Source organism: Sinohyriopsis cumingii, chromosome 3 (assembly GCF_028554795.1).
Source record: "Sinohyriopsis cumingii isolate HCF-2022 chromosome 3, ASM2855479v2, whole genome shotgun sequence".
Lineage (NCBI taxonomy): Eukaryota > Metazoa > Mollusca > Bivalvia > Unionida > Unionidae > Sinohyriopsis > Sinohyriopsis cumingii.
In genome coordinates, this window is record NC_142963.1 from 19,782,846 (window position 1) to 19,805,572 (window position 22,727).

At 35.3% G+C, this 22,727-nt stretch overlaps 1 protein-coding gene across 1 annotated transcript in view; it reads left to right on the forward strand.

The window, feature by feature from the left end:
- The window catches only part of LOC149802505 (signal recognition particle subunit SRP68-like), a 63,960-nt gene that overhangs the window by 23,046 nt on the left and 18,187 nt on the right, over positions 1 to 22,727 (forward strand). The window contains exons 8-11 of the mRNA XM_089951748.1: positions 12,120 to 12,341; positions 12,686 to 12,780; positions 17,193 to 17,328; positions 21,207 to 21,338. Of these exons, the coding sequence (XP_089807874.1) occupies positions 12,120 to 12,341; positions 12,686 to 12,780; positions 17,193 to 17,328; positions 21,207 to 21,338 (585 nt within the window). The remainder of the gene's footprint in view (positions 1 to 12,119; positions 12,342 to 12,685; positions 12,781 to 17,192; positions 17,329 to 21,206; positions 21,339 to 22,727) is intronic.

Consider the following 22,727-nt stretch of genomic DNA (forward strand, 5'->3'; position numbering starts at 1 on the left):
ATTCTATGTTCAGCATGTTTCTCATATTGGTACATTAAATTTTTTGGCAAACAGTATTGGAACTTTTCTGCATCCCTTTTGTTGAGGGAGCATGGAGGGACATTTTCACTTAAAATAATAGTTTTCAACCCTTCATTCCCAATATAAGTCTGCAAAAGTCCTATCTGTATTGCATTATTTACACAGGCAGTTTTTCTTCCCCAACCTCTCTTTGGCATCTCTTCATACAGCTGAAACATTCTTGATGTATGACTGCATGGTGAACATATTGTTCTCTCCCACCACACCAGACCTCTGTTTTCTTCATGTACCAAGTCCCATGATAGAAAACCTTTATAGTTAGGGTGTTGGAACTGGTGCTCTCAGAACACATTATTCCACATCTCTGCATTTTTTTCCTGTGTGCACTAAGCGATATGTGTTTTGTTCACCAGATATGTTGTTGTGAATAGATGAAAACAAGCTTCATGTCAGAAATATGGTTTCATATTTGAAACAAAAGCTATTTATAAAGCCAACATTGCTCTGAACTTACTGTCAAGTAATAGTAAGGAATCATTTAGCTGTAAATTAGAGCTTGCTATTTGGTTTGCCAAATCAAGTTGTATTACCTCCCCTTTGACTGTAATTGAGCGATTGCAAGGTTTGCTTTGTTTCTCTTTTATCCAATAATTTATGCATTTTATTCAGCTTTATATTAAAAAGTAAGTAATTTAACACTGCCTATAGTGGAAAGTAGCCACAGTAATGTTTTTGAGACCTTTTCTTAACTTTTTATGAGTTTTGGGTAAATGTAGGTATAGATTTATGTATTAGACAACTTTAATATGCAATTCAATTCTATTACTTAAATTTAACAAGTAGTTTATGCATTGATAAGTTTTATCAGTGTCTGAATATTGCATAGAGACATGGACTTGTCTTGGCATCGCAAAGTTTTTCACACATTTCTCCACCTCCAGCTTACTTAATAGCTTGAGCTGCAACAGTTTGTTCATACACTTTCTGTCTCCAACATCAATGTCAGCATTATAGGAACTTTCTATAGCTTTTTCAAATTTGTCTCTTGTTGTCCTTATGTAACAGACCTCATGTTGCTGTGTCGTTTGGGTTGATGCACATTTTCCCCCTTGTTATGGGGAACATTACCAGGCTTGAAGAAATTACTCAGTCTATTCTTTGCTTCCTCACCCTTCCCCATAGTTTTATACTAAAAAGTAGCACTCTGTTATTTAATTATTCATTATAATAAAGCTTATGGAACTTTTCTTTGGCTTTTATACCTTTTTATTAAGATTTGGGAGTGATGAATCCAGGGATAGTCCTGGGCTTCGCCAATGTCGCAAATTGCGATTTGTTTTCCTTATTGGCGTCAAAAATATCCCATCTGGCGATTTTTTTGGTGACAGACTTTTTGGTTATTTAATTTGTGCATACAATCATGGATTTGGACTGGATAAATTAAAAGGGAGAATGAAAGGAAGCCACAAACTTGACTAAGCAATGCATTGGAATCAATCTGTTACACAAACGATCCTTTGTTCGTATTGACAACCCCATCTTTACAGTGCGTTGTTACATCATAATCTGCTTATGCTGACATCTGGGCTGAGTACTGTATGCTGTGATACAGTCAGTCATGCTACCAAACTACCTACAACTGACCGACTTCTGAAGACGCATCTAGAACAGATACAATTAACTGAATGGCTAATCCTTCTGTTGTTTTTTTTTTTGTTTTTTTTTTACATATACCAATACAATAGTTTTGCTGAACCTTTATAGAAAACTGATAACCATTGAAGTACCGACTACTGCGTATAAATACAAAGCAAATGGAAAAAATCTCAATCACAATTATATCTGTCGCCAGTGCAGCATTTTACTCATTGATCTTTTCCTTTTGCCATCAATCCATGTTACGGCTGCAGAGACTTGAACTCCGCAACAAGAAATAGCACAAAAAAACAGTTTTGCATAATTAATAATAATTATTTATTTCTCAAAATACAGGAGTGAAAGAATCCCTAAATTGGGTGTGAATTTATGCTTATATATACGGTTCAATATTGCCAGGTGTTGACTCATGTAAGTTTCATTCATGGGAATGGAGATCCTATTTTGCTTGTCGAGAAAATGTATACAGCATTCAGTGATCATTCTTGGGAATTAGGAAGCAAATCACTACAAGCTTTGTGAAGATAGCCATGGGGGGGGGGCTGCTGAGAGACTACTGATGTCACCTGTCAACACTGTAGACTGTGAACGTGGATTCAGTAAGATGAACCTCATAAAAACTGACATCAGAAATAAACTCTGCATCTCATCTCTCGAGAATTTAATGAGAATCAGCATGTACAGATGTGAAAAATTAGACTTTGAAACTACATTCAACAAGAGGGCAGCCCTAAAATTGCGATGGATCTTCATGTAACACTTTGTAACATTTTGTTAATGCTTGTTGTAATTAGAGTATTAACTAACCCATCTTTTGTAATTTTCATTGCCTGTTACATTAATAGACTAAATTAACACTTGAAAAACTGTACACTACTTGTTCTGGCGACACTTTTTGAAAATTGGTGACAAAATATTGAGGTTGGCGATTTTTTGGGCGACAGCTTTTTAAAAGCCAGGACCATCCCTGTGAATCACATGTGATGATAGTTGAAATAAGTTTGTAATGTCAGCATCTCTTGATGCTTCATGGGTGTGTGTGTTTGTTTTAGTCACAACAGGGCAATGGCCTCTTATCATTTTGACCTGTCATGTGGCACACTTGTTTTGTTTGATTGATGAGAATAGGGATGCACTGTGAGAGTCTGTGAGAGTCAGCAAGAAAAGAAATGTAATTTTGAAATTTAAAACATTTAAAACTTGTCTTAGAGCCAGTGAGAGATGAAAATACAATGCATCATGTAATTTGATACCCTGTGATGTCATACTTGCTGATGTCAGCATGCTTGTGTTTCTTTTGTATAGCATGCATGCCATAGAAAGATAACATGTGAGATACAAAGGCAGAAAACAATTATTTTAATAACAAGAATAAGCCACTAATAAGTTGTTGTTGTGGGGTTTAACGCCATTTTTCAGCACACGATAGGCTATGCATGGCGGCCAGTATTAATGGTGGAGGAAGAACCCAGGAAAACCCCAGGAAGAACCACCGACCCACGAGAAGCTACTGACAAGCTTTCTCACATATCCACATTAGCCGAATCCTAGACTCGAACCCACGCAGACAGAGGTGAGATGGCAGTGATCCGTAACGGAGAGCGCTTTAGACCACTCGGCCACTCGGGGCCCCCCACTAATAAGTACAATACAACACAGCAGCATGTAAAACGGATGCAGTTTAGCTATAGACATTGGTATCACATAAAATGCTATTGCACTATTATCCATGCACAAGCATGGCCAATTCTTTCATACAATTATGCTCCAATATCAATGAGTAAAATACAACTTTTTCTAAAATATTTAAATCTGGTTATAGGACACACGGTACTAATTATACGGAAGAACTGTGAACCAGTCTAGAAATGGGTGAAGAAATAATAGAGTATTTACAGGTATTGTGGTCCATAATTGGTTAATAATGAAAATTAAAATGTTAGTAAAAATATCTTTTGAGAGCTTATCCTATATGTAATTTAAAAAATATGTAGACAAATTTCTACTGATGCAACTTTAGCATTCTTACAGGCTTGACTCAGGAGTGCTCAATAATGAAAGTAGCACCTGATTCATTTGGTGCAGAATCAATAACATGTGTTTCATGCACATGTATGTAAACAAAATGCTGCAGCTCATATGGTGTTCTCCACACATAAGCTTGCACCAAGGTTAGATGTGCATGGAGAATTATAGGTCTCATTATCAGCACCCAGAAATTTTAAGTTATTGAATTTTGAATATGATAGTGTTTCCATATGTTTATTATTGGAGTTGAATTAGTACCGTGAGTCCTTCAATGGCTTCTTCATTCTATAAATGTGTATTGATATTTATTGTGTCATGTCGTTGCTATACATATAATTATGTGGCACAGGTTAATCATTTCAACTCTGATTAATAGGAAATTATAAGTTACATCTCCTTGCACTGCCAGCCTTCAGGTCAGTATTTTAGACTCTGCTTTATAGAAGCTGGTTGAAGGTCATGTAAGTAGTTATCTGTAAAGATTAGGATAAAATAAATCATGACTTGTATATTTGTCTCTGATTTACAGAAACTGGTTGAAGGTCATGTAGGAAATTATCTATGAAGATTAGGATAAAATCATGATTTGTGTCCTAGATCAACAGTGTTTATGTTCATTAGCATTTGAAGAACAAAATCTGGAACAGGAGTAGTGGATAATCACAATCTTTGTAAAAAAAAGAAGACAGGAATGTATAGCATAGCATACATCTCGATTTATACAGCTTCTGTTTACACTTTTAACATTTATAGTTTCTGTTTACACTTTTAACATTCATAGTTTCTGTTTACACTTTTAACATTCATAGTTTCTGTTTACACTTTAACATTCATAGTTTCTGTTTACACTTTTAACATTCATAGTTTCTGTTTACACTTTTAACATTCAGAGTTTCTGTTTACACTTTTAACATTCAGAGTTTCTGTTTACACTTTTAACATTCATAGTTTCTGTTTACACTTTAACATTCATAGTTTCTGTTTACACTTTTAACATTCATAGTTTCTGTTTACACTTTTAACATTCATAGTTTCTGTTTACACTTTTAACATTCATAGTTTCTGTTTACACTTTTAACATTCATATTTGCTGCTTAATTTGTTTTATCATTATTTCATTACACCAGAGTAATTGTGTGAATGGGACAGCTGAATTATTAGTCATTCAACTTAACTTCCAGCACCTGGAACAACACAACAGCAATTAAACTAACAAATCAAAATGCTCCATGCAAGTGTTTTTGCCGATCTCAACAATGCCCAAGTTCAGCTGATTTTTATAATCAAAGACAAGAGCCAATGCAACCACATCTGATCATTTATTATAATACCTCAAAAAAATATCCTGCATTTGGAATAAGCTCTCCAGATTACAACACTAAAGTAGCCAATTAACAGCTTGTCATGTCTGCACACTAGCCATAAATCCAATTATGCAGCCATGCATCGTTGCACCAGTTGCAACAAATGATGAGACAGTTCTGGGACCCCATAGACTAGTTGTGACTGGTTTCTGCTACATACATATCCAGATCGGTATTTTAGAAACACATGTACATGTATGTTAAAGTCATGTGAGCACTAGTTATAGTAACCCAGACAATATGTTCCTGATTCATTAGATACATTCTTCGCTTTGTACAAAAAGTTTAGAACTTTCGATAGAAGTATAAGTAGAGATCCTCATAACAGTAAATTCGTGGAGAAAAATAGTAATAATTTACTAGTCTTCAAACATCATGAAAATACGAATGTCGCATTTCATCAATGTGATCAAAGTTTCTCTGGCAAATTAGTTTTTTTCTTCTATTCAACAAGCTCGACAGGCACCTCACTTAGAATACAGCAGGGGCCCAATCTCAAATTTGAAGGGCCTTGGGGATCAGGCTATCATATTTTTTGAGCACTGATGCAAAGGTCTTGCTAGGACTTTAAAGCTAGGAGTACTGGACTCCAATTTTGGGAAAACAGGATGTCCCACCAGCAAAAGTTGCATTCCCCTACCATATTGGGCATACATGAAGTGGCTAAATTTCCAGATGAGAAGAACCATTGGCTGGGATTGAGTTTAATTTTCTAACTTCTTTACACCTCTGACATATAACTCTTATTTGTCCATTAAAGTGAGAGTGAATTATGTCAGGCCAAGGAAAGTTCTTATTCCAAGCACTAAGCTAGGCATCACACATAATGTTCCATCTGAAATATCAGTTCTAGCAACTTCTAGCACTCTTCTGAATCTCATTATGATCTTCATAAATTTGACCCAAAATACTTATCCAGATTTGTAGACAGCATTTTGTCTAACTCGGAGCATGTCTCGATTTTGAGGTCACATGCACTACTTATTCAGGTACACTTGGAAACGAACACAGTAATGAAAGCTAAAGTTGTTCATTGGATGTATTCTTATACACAAGTACTGATATTAATTTCCTGATCTATGTTGTTCAATTCTTGTGCAATTTTTACATATCTAGAATTCACACAGTATCATTAAAAAACAAAGTAATCTGCACCAGACAGTTGTTTATCTTTGAGAAGATTTTTTTTTAACCCAAAAAATCACTGAAGCTATGAGTTCTGGTGTTAAAGTCTAAAAATTAAATAACATTTGAAGTTGCCATGATAGTAATTTATGATGCAACTGTACTAATTTCACCTCTGGTATATTCAAAACTTGACTCTGATGGAGGAACATGGCTCCAAAATAAGCAAATCAGTTTTAGAACCTGTTCATTCACTATGAATCAAGTATATAATCCAGTCCAACTGAATTGTTAGAAAAGTTTCAATTCTTTTAACAACATCATAATTAGCTGTCAGATATGGAGTAAGCCTATGGTCTTTATGCCATCCCAACCAAGACCCCACTACAACCACGTGACCACGCCCAATGACATCAAAGTAATAATCGCTATAAAGCTGGAGATGACAACTCTTTTGAGTATTTTGATTTCAGTAGAGCCTTAACAGAGTGGAACATTAAGAGTGACAGATATTTGAGTGTTAGGGTGATATTGAACAATGGCTATTCCTTCCACCACTATCTCCTCATCAGAGATCACACACACACAAAAATGTAGATTAAATCCTGAAATCCTGGCGGTATCCCTGAAGGGGAGATAACTTGACCATTTTATTTTATTGATCTCTGGTAATCCCATGATATTTCTGTTACTTTATCATTATCTTACAGTGTGTCCAGTCAGCATGGTCGAAAAAGGCATACAACCATTGAGAGTTGTTGAAGGACTCACATTACTACAGATATGAAAGAATGAGACCCATACTAAAAATCAGTGAAGATATAATAGGGTACATATGGGTTTGACTGTCCCAGATTGGTTGATAATGAAATTTAGATTTTAGTAAAAAGAATCTATTGAGAGCTTGTCCTACTTATAACTGAAAAAGTCCAGGACATTGTTTTATTAACATAATTTCTGTCCCATTACAAACCTGAGTTTGGAAGATATGTTACTGAAATCAGCACCTGACTATTTGGTGTAGTATTGAAAGTACGCATTTCAAACTTGTGTAGATCCAGAAAATGGTTTAGCTGTTATGGTTTTCTTTTCAGAAAAGCTGTCATCATAGACGTGTCTATACTGATAAAAAATTTGATCAGGAGCACTAAAAAAAATTTAAGTTGAAACAGAATCCAAGCAGAATACATCCAGAAATGTTGAGGTTTATATCTTGGATTTAGTCTCCCCACTGCATTTCACATAGATATACATATTCACAAACAGTTAGCATAGCAGTAGGAAACGTGACAAATTTAGATGCATAAGACAAATAGTATGTAAGGGGACAAGATCATAAGAACAGGCTGGAATGGAGAAGTATAATAACAACAGTAATGAGTAGAAGTGTGCTCTTTTTTATGTGTGCAACACTATTTTCCTGGCTTTAGTAAGAAATTACATCAAAGGGAAGATAACAAAGGGTGTACAGTTAACTAAACCAGCATGAATTTAGCTACTTAAAAGATGAATTAAATTGATTTTAACCTTCTGGTTATATCTGTTCTGGTCTGTTCCTGTCCATTCTGATGATTATGTCCACTGAATCAGTATGGTTGGGAACAAATTTGGCAAATTTAAAGATTGAAAAATCTTTGGCAGATTATGATTATACACTGTACTTCTGCCTGAGAGATGTGAATAATTTCATTCCTTGGTTTATTGATTCTGGTTGTTGCTCAATTCAAATGCATCATTGAAAAACATTGATGCATTCTCATACTTTATCTGTTATAACAGTTCTGGTTGGAACAATGCACATTGTTAGAGAAACTTTCAGTGAGCTAAAATGTAAACTTTTTGGCAGCGTGTGATGCAGGATTGCTCAGGACTTCTCATATGCTCCCCATGAAAAATGCATTTGTACCAACTGGTGATGACTTTTAGGTAACTGTCAGAAAGGCATATTTGACAATATTCAAAGGTCTACAAAAATTACTAGTCAAAATTGATAAACTCGTACATGTGTGGCAAAAATGATGGACTAGTACCTTTGCTGCAGTTGCAACTATTGATTAGTTGGTTAAGTTAGTTTGGTTTTTTTGATGTGTGTGTGTGTGTTTTAATGCCATGTTTCAGTACATGATATGCTACACACAGCAGCCACTATATTAGGCAGAGGAAGAACCTCGAAAGACCACCAACCCAGATTGGTTGATCTGTGACAAAAACTCACTCTGTGAGATGTGCAAGTGATCTGTAAAAACAGGCACCTTAGTACACTTGGGCAAATGGAGCCTCTGTTGATTTGATGTTTATCTCCAACAGCCGAAGTCATTTAGACATGAGATCTGGGGGATTTCAGTAGATCATTATGGCCTTTACACCATTTTTAGATGAAGAGAATCTATATATGGCAGCCAGTTTTACTATAAACGAAATCAACGTACTTTTGAGACACCAAGCACCACTTATGTAGAACCACCAACCATCTACAAGTAACTGGCAACATTCTCATGTACCCATTGGAAGCAAGTAATCACATGACAAGCATCTTGTACCACTCTGCCATGGAAGCCCCTCAGATCTGTATCACAAGACAAGTATCTTAAGCCACTCTGCCATGAAAGCCCCTCAGACCATAGGTACAAGTCTCATACGAAAGACTAGATGTGGGAGATAGAACCCGTAACACTTGATTAAAAGTGCAGAATGTTACTGCTAGGCCATCAGTAATGATGACAATACAGTTAATTGCAATAACGTTGATTTTATTGATTTTATGAGTACTCTGGGGGAAAATGATTCAATGACTTTCATCCATTTTCTTAAAATCCAATTTATGATATAACAGTGTTTGAGGGGCCCAGAGTGGCCGAGTGGTCTAAAGCGCTCTCCGTTACGGATCACTGCCATCAAACCTCTGTCTGCGTGGGTTCGAGTCCAAGGCTCGGCTAACGTTGGTACGTGGGAAAGCCTGCCAGTAGCTTCTCGTGGGTCGGTGGTTCTTCCCTGGGTTTTCCAGGGTTCTTCCTCCTCCAGTTATACTGGCCGCCATGTATAGCTTATCTTGTGCTGAAAAATGGCGTTAAACCCTAGAACAACAACAATGTTTGACTTGATATATTTCTTTTTTTTAACTATGTATTAGTCTTGCAACAAGGCATACAAATAAGACATCAGTAAGTGAAATATCATTTCAATCAGGAAATGATATGGCATAAAAGCAGGCAGAAATAATGCGACATCACTTCCACAGGCATTATGGGTTTTTTCTGACAAATCATGAATTATAAGTTTACCAAAACATTTATTTAAAATAACAATCGTAGCATCTGACCACACATTTAAAGCAATACAAGATTTAACTATTATTCAGATCAAAAGCAGCATGTCTGAAAGCAAAGACAAATAGCAAAACATAGTGATCACTTTAGTAAACACCAAGTTAATAAGGATACAAATTCATGATTTCTGTATTAGAATAGAAATCCATATTATTAAATCTGTATTCATGGACATGAAATTAGTAGGTATTAAGGGACTGATCAATGATGTCTACAAATAATAAGCCACCAAGAAAATTTGTGATTTCACAGTATCAGACACATACATGGCTGACAAACAAACAAACAGAAGGACAAAAGACTGATTATAATGAGTGAATACAATAAAAATACATAGCAGATTATAAGATCTATAAGAATTCAGTAGATTACCTCTAGCCAGCTGTCATGTAAATCGCTTCTGTCCCCAACCCAGTATTAAAATTGCTTCTAGCACCCACTAACCGATAGCAAGAAATTATGTTTAAAAAATATGCTTCTGTAGGGGGCATTGTTTTTCGATTAAAACGTATCTGACAGTGGATCATAATTTGTTTAAATTGCTTCTGTTGTGGGTTGGTTGAATTTGAAAGTGCCCCCCCCCCCCCCATGTTTTGCTGGAACAGCTCTTAACTGAAACAGCCTCAAAAATATATTCTATGCAATACATTCCTGTCTTCTTTTTTTTTTTAAGATTGTGATCATCCACTATTCCTGTTCCAGATTTTGTTCTTGAAAATGTATTTCAGTATCAGACTTTACGTAACATGATTTTCACCTGCCTGTATGAGCTCAGTACAAACAGCATGGGTAAATCTGAGTCAAGTACAACACACAAACTGAATGTTGATGACCATGGAAATGCAGAGAAAATATTAATTTCAGAGCAAAATTATAAAACACCATATCAAGACACATAGAACTCTCTTTGTCCATCAAGAAATTGAGATATTTTTGCATATTCATTTTGCAAATCTGATTTTTTGTGTGCTCATGGCAGATGGTTTGACTTTAGTTGACGTGGAGTGAAAGGCAAACAAGGACATCATTGAGATACAGCCTTAAGAAGATATTACAGATTATAGACTTGCCACTACAAAAGAAAAATACTTGTTGAGCATTGCTATTTCAGTAATAGGTGTCCATATTTAGAATTTGATTACATGTACCTTTAACTGGTGAGTATTTACTTTATTTCTGACCACATAAATCCATATTCCATGGAAGGTCGTTGTATAGATGTCCCAAGAAATATGGCAAAATCTGTGGATGAGGTCATCTTAAAGGTGTGATCCAGTGCAAACAGGATTGAATGTCATTGATGTAGCTATTAAAGTTGCATGTGTTGGCAAAATGTGTACTGTCCTGTTATTTGTTATGGGCCAGTCTATTTTTTCAGATAACACATGTGATGTTGTTCACTATTTTCAATAAGCTCTGAACAGTTTCTGTAATATTGGAAGTTACATGCTTTAGGACATGGGTGAAAGTTATACTTTTTATTTTGTTGAATTCTTTTAGAGATATTAAAACTTGCATTTTGGATGCAGATGACAGTTTGCTCTGAAAATGGAATGTTCTTGAAACCGGAAAAGGGCAGTGAACAGTCTGGTATAGTTGTTTAAAATGACAGAATCCATTTGGTTTGAACTTCAAACAAGATGACAATGTTGGCAGCTACCTGGTGACAGTCAGGTTAGAAATCATAAATTGATAATTGGTTTTGTGCATTTTTTATATGTGTGTGTGTATCTAGCCGCCTTGAAAATCTTTGTATTGTTTCTCCAGAAGAATGGATTGTCCTATTCACATGAGGTTGTCAGCAAAGACTTCTCATTATATCGAGCTGATTCTGAATAAAAATGGAGTTGATCTTGAATCAGATATGGCTGTCAGTGCTATTATAAAAAATCATGTTATTCTGAAATATCAGAGATGGTTTCAACACTCCACAGCTTCAAAGGAGAAATAGTCTTATCTTGAAGTCCTGGAAGTTCATTTTGGCCAATAGAGTGTTTGACCCTTTGAGATACTTCAGTTTCTTTTTAGTTACATGTTTATTACATCTTCTTTGTCTTTGGCTTGTTCTCACCAATAGTTATGAAAATTGTAATGTGGAGGAATATTATGATAAGCCATCATTCTGTATATAAGTTAAATCATTGTGACCCAATTTTCACACTTGAGTTTTATTGTGTTTTCAGCTATCCATTTGTTGCACCCTCAATATGTTGGACACTTTTACTAATGCTCATGAAACTTCACATGTGCAGGCATCACAAGGAGGTAACTCAGCTATACAAAAATTAATTTAAGCTGTTAAACCCTGAATTTCAAACTCAAGTGACTTGTGTATTTTGAGTTGTCTGTCTGTTACACCAAGACTATTTTGGGCCATATTTGACTTACGCTAATGAAAATTAGTAGATGCATCCAAATCAAAACATGTCAGTCAGTCCTACCAAAAGTAGGTCATTGTGGCCTCCTTGGTGAGGGGGTTCATGATTACAAGTAAGCACCATGTTATATCTCATATTTTCTCTTATTTCATTGTAGAACGTCAGGGGGTAAGTTATATACCCTGTAATATTGATTTAACCTTTTACTTTTTTTTACTCAGGGATTCAAAGCAGCTATTAGAGGTCTTCCCATAGAGGGCAAGGTATCTAATCAACACTACCTACACAGTTACCTAACCTATATCAAATTGACCAAGACAGTGGACAGGAATCTGCTCCTTATAGACAGTCTAAAGAATTTTCTGCCTGGTAAGCAGGTGGAGGATGGCCACAAGATCACAAAACCACAAGACCTTGTTCGACTCTATGATATTATCATCCAGGTAATAACATCTCTTTGAAAATTACCAAATTATGGAATTCCACTGTCTGGAGCCAAATGAAAACTCAAATAAATAATCTTAGCTCACAGCACTTCAAGATCTGCATCTTCTTCTGTGGAAAATATGTAGTGAATTAGATATATCAGGGTAAATCTTTGTAATCGACATCAAAACTGTTTGTGTAAAAAGTTATTTATTTTACATTGGAAATAAATGGATTTCAACTGGAACTTGTTTTAAAGATATTGTTGCCAAGCACTGCATGTAAATAAAGCTCTAGTCAGGTAACCCAAAGCTCTATTAACTTGACTTGAATGTATTAAACTGTATTTGTTATATTTCAGAATTTAGGAGAAGTACCCAATATTTCTGGTCTTGAAGATGACACAGTATTAGAGGAAGAAATGGGATCAAGAACACTAGGTTTTAAAGCATTTAGGTAAGACTGATGTAGCTGTATTTATAATGACATTACAAAATACATTGCAAGGTCTCTTCCAATGATTTAATATTATAGTAGTTTTGATAAAAATATTCTTAATTCAGATTGGATGAACCAGTGACACACACTGAGCAGTAATCAAAGTATATTGGTTTCTTTAAAGTAATTTCATTCTTGCCAAATAATATATTGTACTAGCATGGGGATGTTTTAAGATTGCAGTATGAAAGTAATAAAACAATATATTGTACTGGCATGGGGATGTTTTAAGATTGCAGTATGAAAGTAATAAAACAATATATTGTACTGGCTTGGGGATGTTTTAAGATTGCAGTATAAAAGTAATAAAACAATATATTGTACTGGCATGGGGATGATTTAAGATTGCAGTATGAAAGTAATAAAAATTGTTTTAAACTCCCCAATAAAATCATAATTTTGTGATATTTTTCCTCCATTTGTTAAAATTCAGAAATATCTATTATTTTGTATTAGTCCCATGGACTTTTTTATATATTCCTAATTTTCATACATCTTGTAGTAAAATCTTAACAATGATTTTTGCATGCTGATTATTTGTAAACTACAGTGGGATGATTGCATTAAATGATAGTTATTAAAAATGAGTTGGTTGTTATCAGCTTGTCATTGAGGTACTGATCTTAAGTTTTACTTTACAGAAATGTTACATCAGGGAAAACTTTTGAGTGGAGTACATATTAACTTGAAATGTACTTTGAAAGCAAATTCTGGAATTCAGTCTAATTCATTTATCCCTGTTTATCATGCTTAGGAAACCTGCAGTAATATGAATGTCTTGTGATTTGTATTTATCCCTGTTTATCATGCTTAGTAGGAAACCTGCAGTAATATGAATGTCTTGTGATTTGTATTTATCCCTGTTTATCATGCTTAGTAGGAAACCTGCAGTAATATGAATGTCTTGTGATTTGTATTTATCCCTGTTTATCATGCTTAGTAGGAAACCTGCAGTAATATGAATGTCTTGTGATTTGTATTTATCCCTGTTTATCATGCTTAGAAAACCTGCAGTAATATGAATGTCTTGTGATTTGTATTTATCCCTGTTTATCATGCTTGGAAAACCTGCAGTAATATGAACTGGTTGTGATTTGTATCTTGAAAAGTTTAGAGTGCATTCCCCATAAAATTAAATGGAACATTTAAAAATGGCCAGATTTTGCATTCGCTTTAAACTTAATAACCAGATTTTGCACTTGCCATAAAATTATTTCGATGAGGGAGATGAGTTAAGATGTTAACAAGAACCACAAGCTGCATAGATCTCTCTCAAGTGTTCATATTTGCCTATGGATAACAACGTGGTGAAGTGATTATTTTTGCTGTTTCTTTTCTAGATATACCTTTTCAAAATTTCTTTGTAATAAGCGATAGCAAAGGAAAATCTCTCTCCTTCTGGTTCTTAATCCCTCTCTAAAGAGGGGTCAGCCACATGAGTTCTCCATTCAGCTCTGTCATGAGTATTTTTTGCAGTGAGTCTGAGTTTTTTCAGATCCTGTTGTACCACATCCATCCATCTTTTCTTCTGCCATCCTCAGATCCATTGTCCATACACTTTTGTCTTCATGGTTCTTTTGATGCAGTTGTTTTATTCCCTCCCATCTGTAGTCTGGCTTCATGAACCTTGTTCGTGATACAAGCTATTCCAGCTATTCAGTGGATGTCTTAATTTCTTTTCTCCTCTTCAACTGAGATCCTGAGTATCCAATCTTGTATTCTCATTTCTGTTCTCTCTAGGAACTCTTCTTCTTTTCTCCTTAGTGACCATGCTTCTGCTCCTTATCAGCACCAGTCTTGTCATTGTTTTTTTATACTTTAACACTGACCAGCATCTTCTGATCACAGACAACACCTGTTAAGTCTTTCATTTTGCCAGGTTGTCTTGATTCTCTGCTTGACATCCTCCTTGCATCCTTCTTTAGCTTTTAAGACAGATCCCACATACTTAAAGATTTCCACTTCTTCACTACATTTCCTTTTTTGTCAGTGATTACCAAGGGTTCCTAAATCTTTGAGCATAACATGGTTTATGTTTATGATTTTAAGGCCTTTACTTTAAAGGGCACTTTGCTATGTAATGACCTTGATCAGAAGATTAGTTGCTGAATGTTCTGCCAAAATTAGATCATCTGTGGACAGCATGTCCCATGGTACCTGATTTCACTGATGGCATCCATTACAGTTATGAACAATAATGGACTCAGGCATGATCTTTGATGAACACCAACTCGGATTTCAAATCCCACTGTACATCTCACACTGATTCTCACCATCATTCTGCTCCTTCATACATGGATTTAATGACTTGTATAATCTTTTCTGTAACTCCCATTTTCCTTAACCTTCATGACACAGTTTCTCGAGGCACTTGATCTGAAGCCTTTTCCAAATGCACTTAAGTCCAGTATTTCTTGTTGTTCACTTCCAGAATCTTTTTTTGCACCTGCCTGAGAATGAAGCATGAAGCCAAATTGATTGTGATAAATGTTTACACAACCTCTGATATATCTTTCAACCACTTTCATACACCTTCCACACAATTTTAAAGTGTTTGATCCCTCTAGTTTCTACATTCAAGTGGATCTCCTTTGTGCTTGTAGATAGATGCTATTTCGCTCTTTTGACCGCTGAAGTGGCCTAGTGGTTTGAGTGTCCGCTTCAGATGCGGGAGGTCGTTGGTTCAAACCCTGGCTGAGTCATACCAAAGACTGATAAAAATGGTACTAGCAGCTGCCTTTCTAGGCATTCAGCATTAGGAGGTTAGTGCTAGGACTGGTCAGCTTGATGTCAGGATTATGTGAGTGGGTGGGACATGGTGCTTTATGTTTGCGGCATGATGCCCCAGTGCTGGACATCACTTTAAACTGTCACACTGCAGACATCGTAGCGATATGACTGAAAAGTTGTTAAAACTATGTTAAAATCCATATCATCTGGTAACTTTTCTTGCCTAAGGAAGTCATTCATGATTATGTACAACCAGTCTACACCATCTTACATATCACAAATGGGGTGGGAAGGATCAGAGGAGACTAGGATTACTAAACTGTAAGGATATCACTAGTTAACTATACCTCCTTTAGTTTTAAAAACTGCCTTGCTTTTGAAGCCAACATGTTGATTCCTTTGAGTTTCACTGGATTACAAAGTACAGTCAAACATGAAACATTTAAACATTGATTCACATGATATAACTTTATATATACCATACCATATTCATCAAAGAAAAGAAGTTTAATTTGCATACTTGGAGCGGTCCCTGCTGATATGCTGCAATGACTGCAGAAGGCAGCGTGAAACCACTGTTTGGCTAAGAAACACACAGTTGCTGACTGTGGAAGAAAGGTGAATGCTGATTTTATATAAGAAATTTGGATGGGGGGGGTGCAAATTAGAATGGTTGTTGTGACCAGATGACCACTTGTCTCAGGTGACCATTAGGATATGTTTGACCTGTATTTTCTATAATGAGAGAAAATTTAAATTGGGTCAGTATGCTAATGATGCCTTTTTACTGTCAGATGGCTCTTCAGCCTTTCAGATGTACCCTCATAATTCTCAAAAGATTTTGTATTAGTTTCTGGTTTAGACTGGAATTTTCAAAATTGAAAGCTATCTGGATAGGAGTGTACACATTTTCAGAATAAAATATGCCCAAGTTTGAATTAATTTGGTTGTCTTCATCATTTCAACTATTAGGAATAAATTTTTCTTTGAACTTAATGATATGTTAGAATTTAGCTGGTATGTTCGAGTTAAATTATGCAAAGAAGTTAAAAGAACCCAAAAGTTCTGTGTTGTTGGGTGAGGAGAAATCAGTCTCTTATTGGAAAAGTCCCTTTGATCAAGTAATTGATTTTGCCCAATGTATTGATTCATTCTTAGCATTGCCTAATCCACCATTATAAATAGAAAATAAATTGTTTAAAATATTAATTTGGAGTGGTAAAATCAAAAGAATAAAGAGAGATCCATTTGTAACCCCATTTACAGATGACAGCATAAATTATGTTCATTCTTTTGTTCAGTACATGAAGATGGCTTGGATTAAACTCCTTATTTCAAATAGAAAGGACTTTACAGAATGCGGTTAAAAAATTAATTTTGGGAAAATTTGGTGGCATTCAGATATTTATATTAGGGGCAACAAAATAAACAGGGATTGGTAAATGTATTAGCAACAAGTTTTATGTTATCTGTGCCTTAGCAACATGTAAATGGGAGACCTCATCAGTATAAGAATACTTGTCACAAGATCTTCTAAATTTTGTTGATCGTAACTTTTATTCCTATACAGAATGGTGGACTAAGGTCTATATGATAAGACATATTTTAATTAATTTTATTTCCTTAAAATTCTATTTTAGGTGTTATTATATAGCACAGTCTTATGCAGCAGCTAAAAAGTGGAGGGAGGCCATAGGTTTATATGACAGGGTTTTGTTATATGCTAGTCAGTCACTGAGTGTGTACAAGAAGTTGCAAATAGAAGCTGTGTACAAGGTAATCTGTTGACCTTTTCGTCTCTTCATACTGCTGATTTTCTTGTTTTTTACATATATTTTTTAATCGCCTTATATTTGGAAAGAGTTTTTTCACAGAAATTTGGATCACTCTGTTCTTAGTTTATATCTGAGATTGAATGAGGTGTAGTCTCATTGCAAATTTTAAGTAATGCATTATGCACACTGTATATTTAAGTAATGCTTTATGTACACTGTATATTGAAGTAATGCATTATCTACACTGTATATTTAAGTAATGCATTATCTACACTGTATATTTAAGTTATGTATTGATGTATTATTATTTTCATGAATCATTCATCCACGTGTATTAGCACAACATTAGCAAAAAACAGATTTTTTAGAACATTGGCAGAGCTTTACTAAATTTCTGCAATGTATACATTTTCTGATATAATATTTTTAGACGGCAGAAAATAAATGCTTACTGAAAATTGTACAGATTTTTTTAAACAACTGTCATTATTACCGGTGGTGAATTATGACCTTAGGTAGCAGTTATTTTGATGAGAAAGTCTTTTTTGACAGCTGGAAAATGTCCCAATATCTTTTATTGAATTACCTGAATTTTTATTAACATGTCACATATTTTGTCAAAGATAGCACTGGCTCTGGCATCAAATAATTGTACAAACATAAATTGCTCTCAGTACTTAATTACTGTCAGAATTGTGTACCTTTGTATGTGGCCTATCGGCATCACTTAATTACTGTCAGAATTGTGTACCTTTGTATGTGGCCTATCGGCATCACTTAATTACTGTCAGAATTGTGTACCTTTGTATGTGACTTATCAGCATCACTTAATTACTGTCAGAATTGTGTACCTTTGTATGTGACCTATCGGCATCACTGCAATTATCATGCACAGGTGCAGGGATGATACCAACAATAACATTTTGGGGCACATGTCCTTACAGTTGGGAATTTTTCATTGCAAATTGAGGGCTGTTCCATTAAAACATATATGGAACGCAGGGAAGGCGCTTTTAAAGTGGGTACTCACCCATAGATGCACTTAAGGATTTTCTTATCATTGTAATATGACCTCTTTGAAATCAAAGTATCCTGGCATATATTTTTTTTAAAAACTGCCTTCCCTGGGTACCATTTATATGTAAATGGAACAGCCCTGAGTATCTTTAGGAATTTTTTTCATGAGTATCTTTGGGAATTTTTTTCATGAGTATCTTTGGGAATTTTTTTCATGAGTATCTTTAGGAAGATTTTGTTGCAAAATGAGTGTCTTTGGAAAAAATTTATTGCAAAATGAGTATCTTTGGAATTTTTTAAATGAGTATCTTTGGAAATTTTTTGTTGTAAAATGAGTATCTTTGGGAAAAAAATTAATGAGTGTCTTTTGAAATGAGTATCTTTGGAAATTTTCTGTTGCAAAATGAGTATCTTTGAAAATTTTTAAAATGAGTATCTTTGGAAAATTTTAAAATGAGTATCTTTGGAAAATTTTTGTTGCACAATGAGTATCTTAGACATTTTTTAAATGAGTACCTTTTGACATGAGTATCTTCGGCATTTTTGTGTTGCAAATTAAGTATCTTTGGAAATTTTTAGAATGAGTATCTTTGGCATTTTCTGACACCTAGTCTCATGGCTTGTAACCTCCTAACCTTGTCAGTCATACATTTTTGTTGCAATTTATTCTTGTGTGTCCCTTTCTAGCAGACACAAAAATAATTAATTTTGTAAACCACAATTAGCAGGAATTATTATTTAATTTTTTGTTTTGTTTTGTAAAGAAGTTGCCTTTTAAATGTAGCTGTAGTAGATATTGCTATTGTTGTGTGCTTGGTATAAAAACAACTTTTTTTTAATAACTACTCAACATGAAACAATTATATCGTTATTCATCTAACATACTATATAATAAGGCTGAATTATAATAATTCTTTTTGTTACTGACAGGTGTTATTTGAAATTTGTACAGAAGATTCCAATCTGCATTAAAATATGGCTGATACTACAAATATACAAACTTTTTAAAGTCTTCTCAAAAACTTCAGAATAGAGTTTACCAGATTTGACAGAAAATCTTACAGATGGAAAGCTGTTCATATACATACAAATGATATCATTGCATTTCAATATGACCACAGTTACTGAAAACAGAAAAATCTTTATTAAACACATAAAGATTTTTCAATAGCTTAGCAAAAACTGCTCAGCAGACATTAATCAAATTTAACAGAAAGGGTTTCAAAGTTTGTACAAATTATGATATAGTATCTTGGTAGTGTTGGATTTCTATTCTTGGGGTCATGGGCCTGATACTAGCACAGTATATGTACCACACACATGAAAAATAACATTAAATCAATTTGATATACCAATAATGTTGGTACATCAAACTGTGATCCTTCTATGGCACATTAAAATGCATATACATACATTGTTTCAGTAGTAGGCTGTCAGTTCTGTTCAGCAGCAATGAATTTCCACTGATGAATTGTTAAAGACATAAGAAAATAATCAGTCGTTACTGACATGAAAAATTAATCAATCGTTACTGATATAAGATAGTAATCAATCGTTACTGACATAAGAAAATAATGAAAAGAAATATATAAATAATCCTCATTTTCTAAATTAAATAAACATGGAACTCAGTTTCATTAAAATCCTTTGTGCTCTCCCTTTATTTCCTCTCTCATCCTCTTTCATTCATAAGTGACAAAATACATGGAAATCTGTGGAGAGATAGAGTGAAAAAGAATTCGGGCTTAATGGAACCGTTGAAGCTGAACTTACAACAAGTAACCTTTAAAAACCTGGGTCATTGTTATCAGTATGTGTACACTTTCCAGGAGATTTGTCTACATTGTTCACAAAACCAATGATACAAAGTTGCAATAGACTGTCAAGACTATGCAGTAAGTTTTTTAGTTATGGGGTACACACATACTGTCATCTATTTAATGCTTGTTTTATTATTTTTTTCTTAAACCTATTACAGTAGAACCTGTCTTGAAAGACCACCCCTTCTGCCAAAAAAATATGATCTCACAAGACAGGTGGTCTCTCATGACACGTAATACTATATGACCATTAAATCTGTGCAAGAGAACCTGGTCTTTCATGACAGGTGGTCTTTCATAGCATTGGTCTCACAAGACAGGTTTTACTGTATAGGGTTCTAAAAATCAAAATGTCAGAATGCCACTGCCCCCTCTTTCTTTCTCACTGTGTTGGTTGATCTGGCATAATCAACCACCAGAGAAACATATGGATTGACAATAATAACAAAATGCCCTTATAGTAATTGTTCTAAATCCCCAAACCACACTCTTTCTCTGTCTGTCTGTCTGTCTGTCTCTCTCTCTCTCTCTCTCTCTCTCTCTCAAACAAGGAAATCTGATTTTCACTGCGTCATGTGATGATATCTCAGGACCAATGAATGATTGTAAAACTTTGTAAAACAGAAAGGGAAAGAGATAGGTAGGATGTATTATGTACTGGGCATAAAAGGACAAATAAGGTCCCCACCCTACAACTGTATACACTTACTGGGCATAAAAGGACACATTTAAACATGAGCTGACAATGGACCTTGGGTCCCTCTTTTTCTCCTTGGAATCTGCCATGATCCCTATCCTTTAACCATATATGCTTTCTGTACTACAAAAGACCAATTTATCCGTATAGCTGATTCATCCCCACACCCATGGACTTAACTCTGTGGTCATAACTTGGAAACTGTTGGCATTACCACCATTTTCTCTCTCTCTCTCTCTCTCTCTCTCTCTCTCTCTCTCTTACACACACACACTATTTGTAACTTATTTATGATGTGTATTTTCTGGGAGAAGTCTCTAACTTATTTATGATGTGTATTTTCAGGAAGAAGTCTCCAAGCTGGAGAAATTAGTTCAAGAAGTGGAAGGACAGAAGTATTCATGTCATGCCTCTAGCATATTGGACACAGAGAATCTGACAGATCAAATAGGACGTCTTGTTGTTAGTCAGAAGAAGGTAGGTCTTTTATGGATAGAAGTGCTTGTTCATTTAGTTCTATTTTGCTTTGGTGTGTATATGTTCTGCAAGAGATATTTTTTTTCTCACCCACATGGTTTGACAGAAGTTTTACTTTTCAGCTGACGATGATATCATTGTTGTCCGTACTTCCAAAGTAAGGTGATATCGTTTTGGTTGTAAGATATGGGGATCTACACCAATAGAGAGTATACTGGCATAGAGGGTGTAGATACTGTGGTCTACATCAACAGAAAGTGTACTGGCATAGAGAGTTTAGGTATGGGTGTCTACATCAACAGAAAGTGTAATGGCATAGAGGGTACAGATATGGGGGTCTACATCAATAGAAAGTGTAATGGCATAGAGGGTACAGTTATGGGTGTCTATATCAATAGAAAGTGTAATGGCATAGAGGGTACATATATGGGTATCTACATCAATAGAAAGTGTAATGGCATAGAGGATACAGTTGTGGGTGTCTGCATCAATAGAAAGTGTAATGGCATAGAGGGTACAGCTGTGGGGGTCTATATCAACAGAGAGGGTACAGATATGGGGGTCTACATCAACAGAAAGTGTAGTGGCATAGAGGGTACAGATATGGGGGTCTACATCAACAGAAAGTGTACTGACATAGAGGGTACATATATGGGGGCCTATATCAACAGAAAGTGTAATGGCATAGAGGGTACAGATATGGGGGTCTACGTCAACAGAAAGTGTACTGGCATAGAGGGTACAGATATGGGGGTCTATGTCAACAGAAAGTGTACTGACATAGAGGGTACAGATATGGGGGTCTATGTCAACAGAAAGTGTACTGACATAGAGGGTACAGATAATGGGGGTCTACATCAACAGAAAGTGTACTGGCATAGAGGGTACAGATATGGGGGTCTATGTCAACAGAAAGTGTACTGACATAGAGGGTACAGATAATGGGGGTCTACATCAACAGAAAGTGTACTGGCATAGAGGGTACAGATATGGGGGTCTATGTCAACAGATAGTGTACTGACATAGAGAGTACAGATGTGGGGTCTACATCAACAGAAAGTGTACTGACATAGAGGGTACAGATACGGGGTCTACATCAACAGAAAGTGTACTGACATAGAGGGTACAGTTATGGGTGTCTACATCAACAGAAAGTGTACTGGCCAAGAGGGTACAGATATGGGGTCTACATCAACAGAAAGTGTAATGACATAGAGGGTACAGATATGGGGGTCTACATCAACAGAAAGTGTACTGACATAGAGGGTACAGATATGGGGGTCTACATCAACAGAAAGTGTACTGACATAGAGGGTACAGATATGGGGGTCTACATCAACAGAAAGTGTACTGACATAGAGGGTACAGATACGGAGTCTACATCAACAG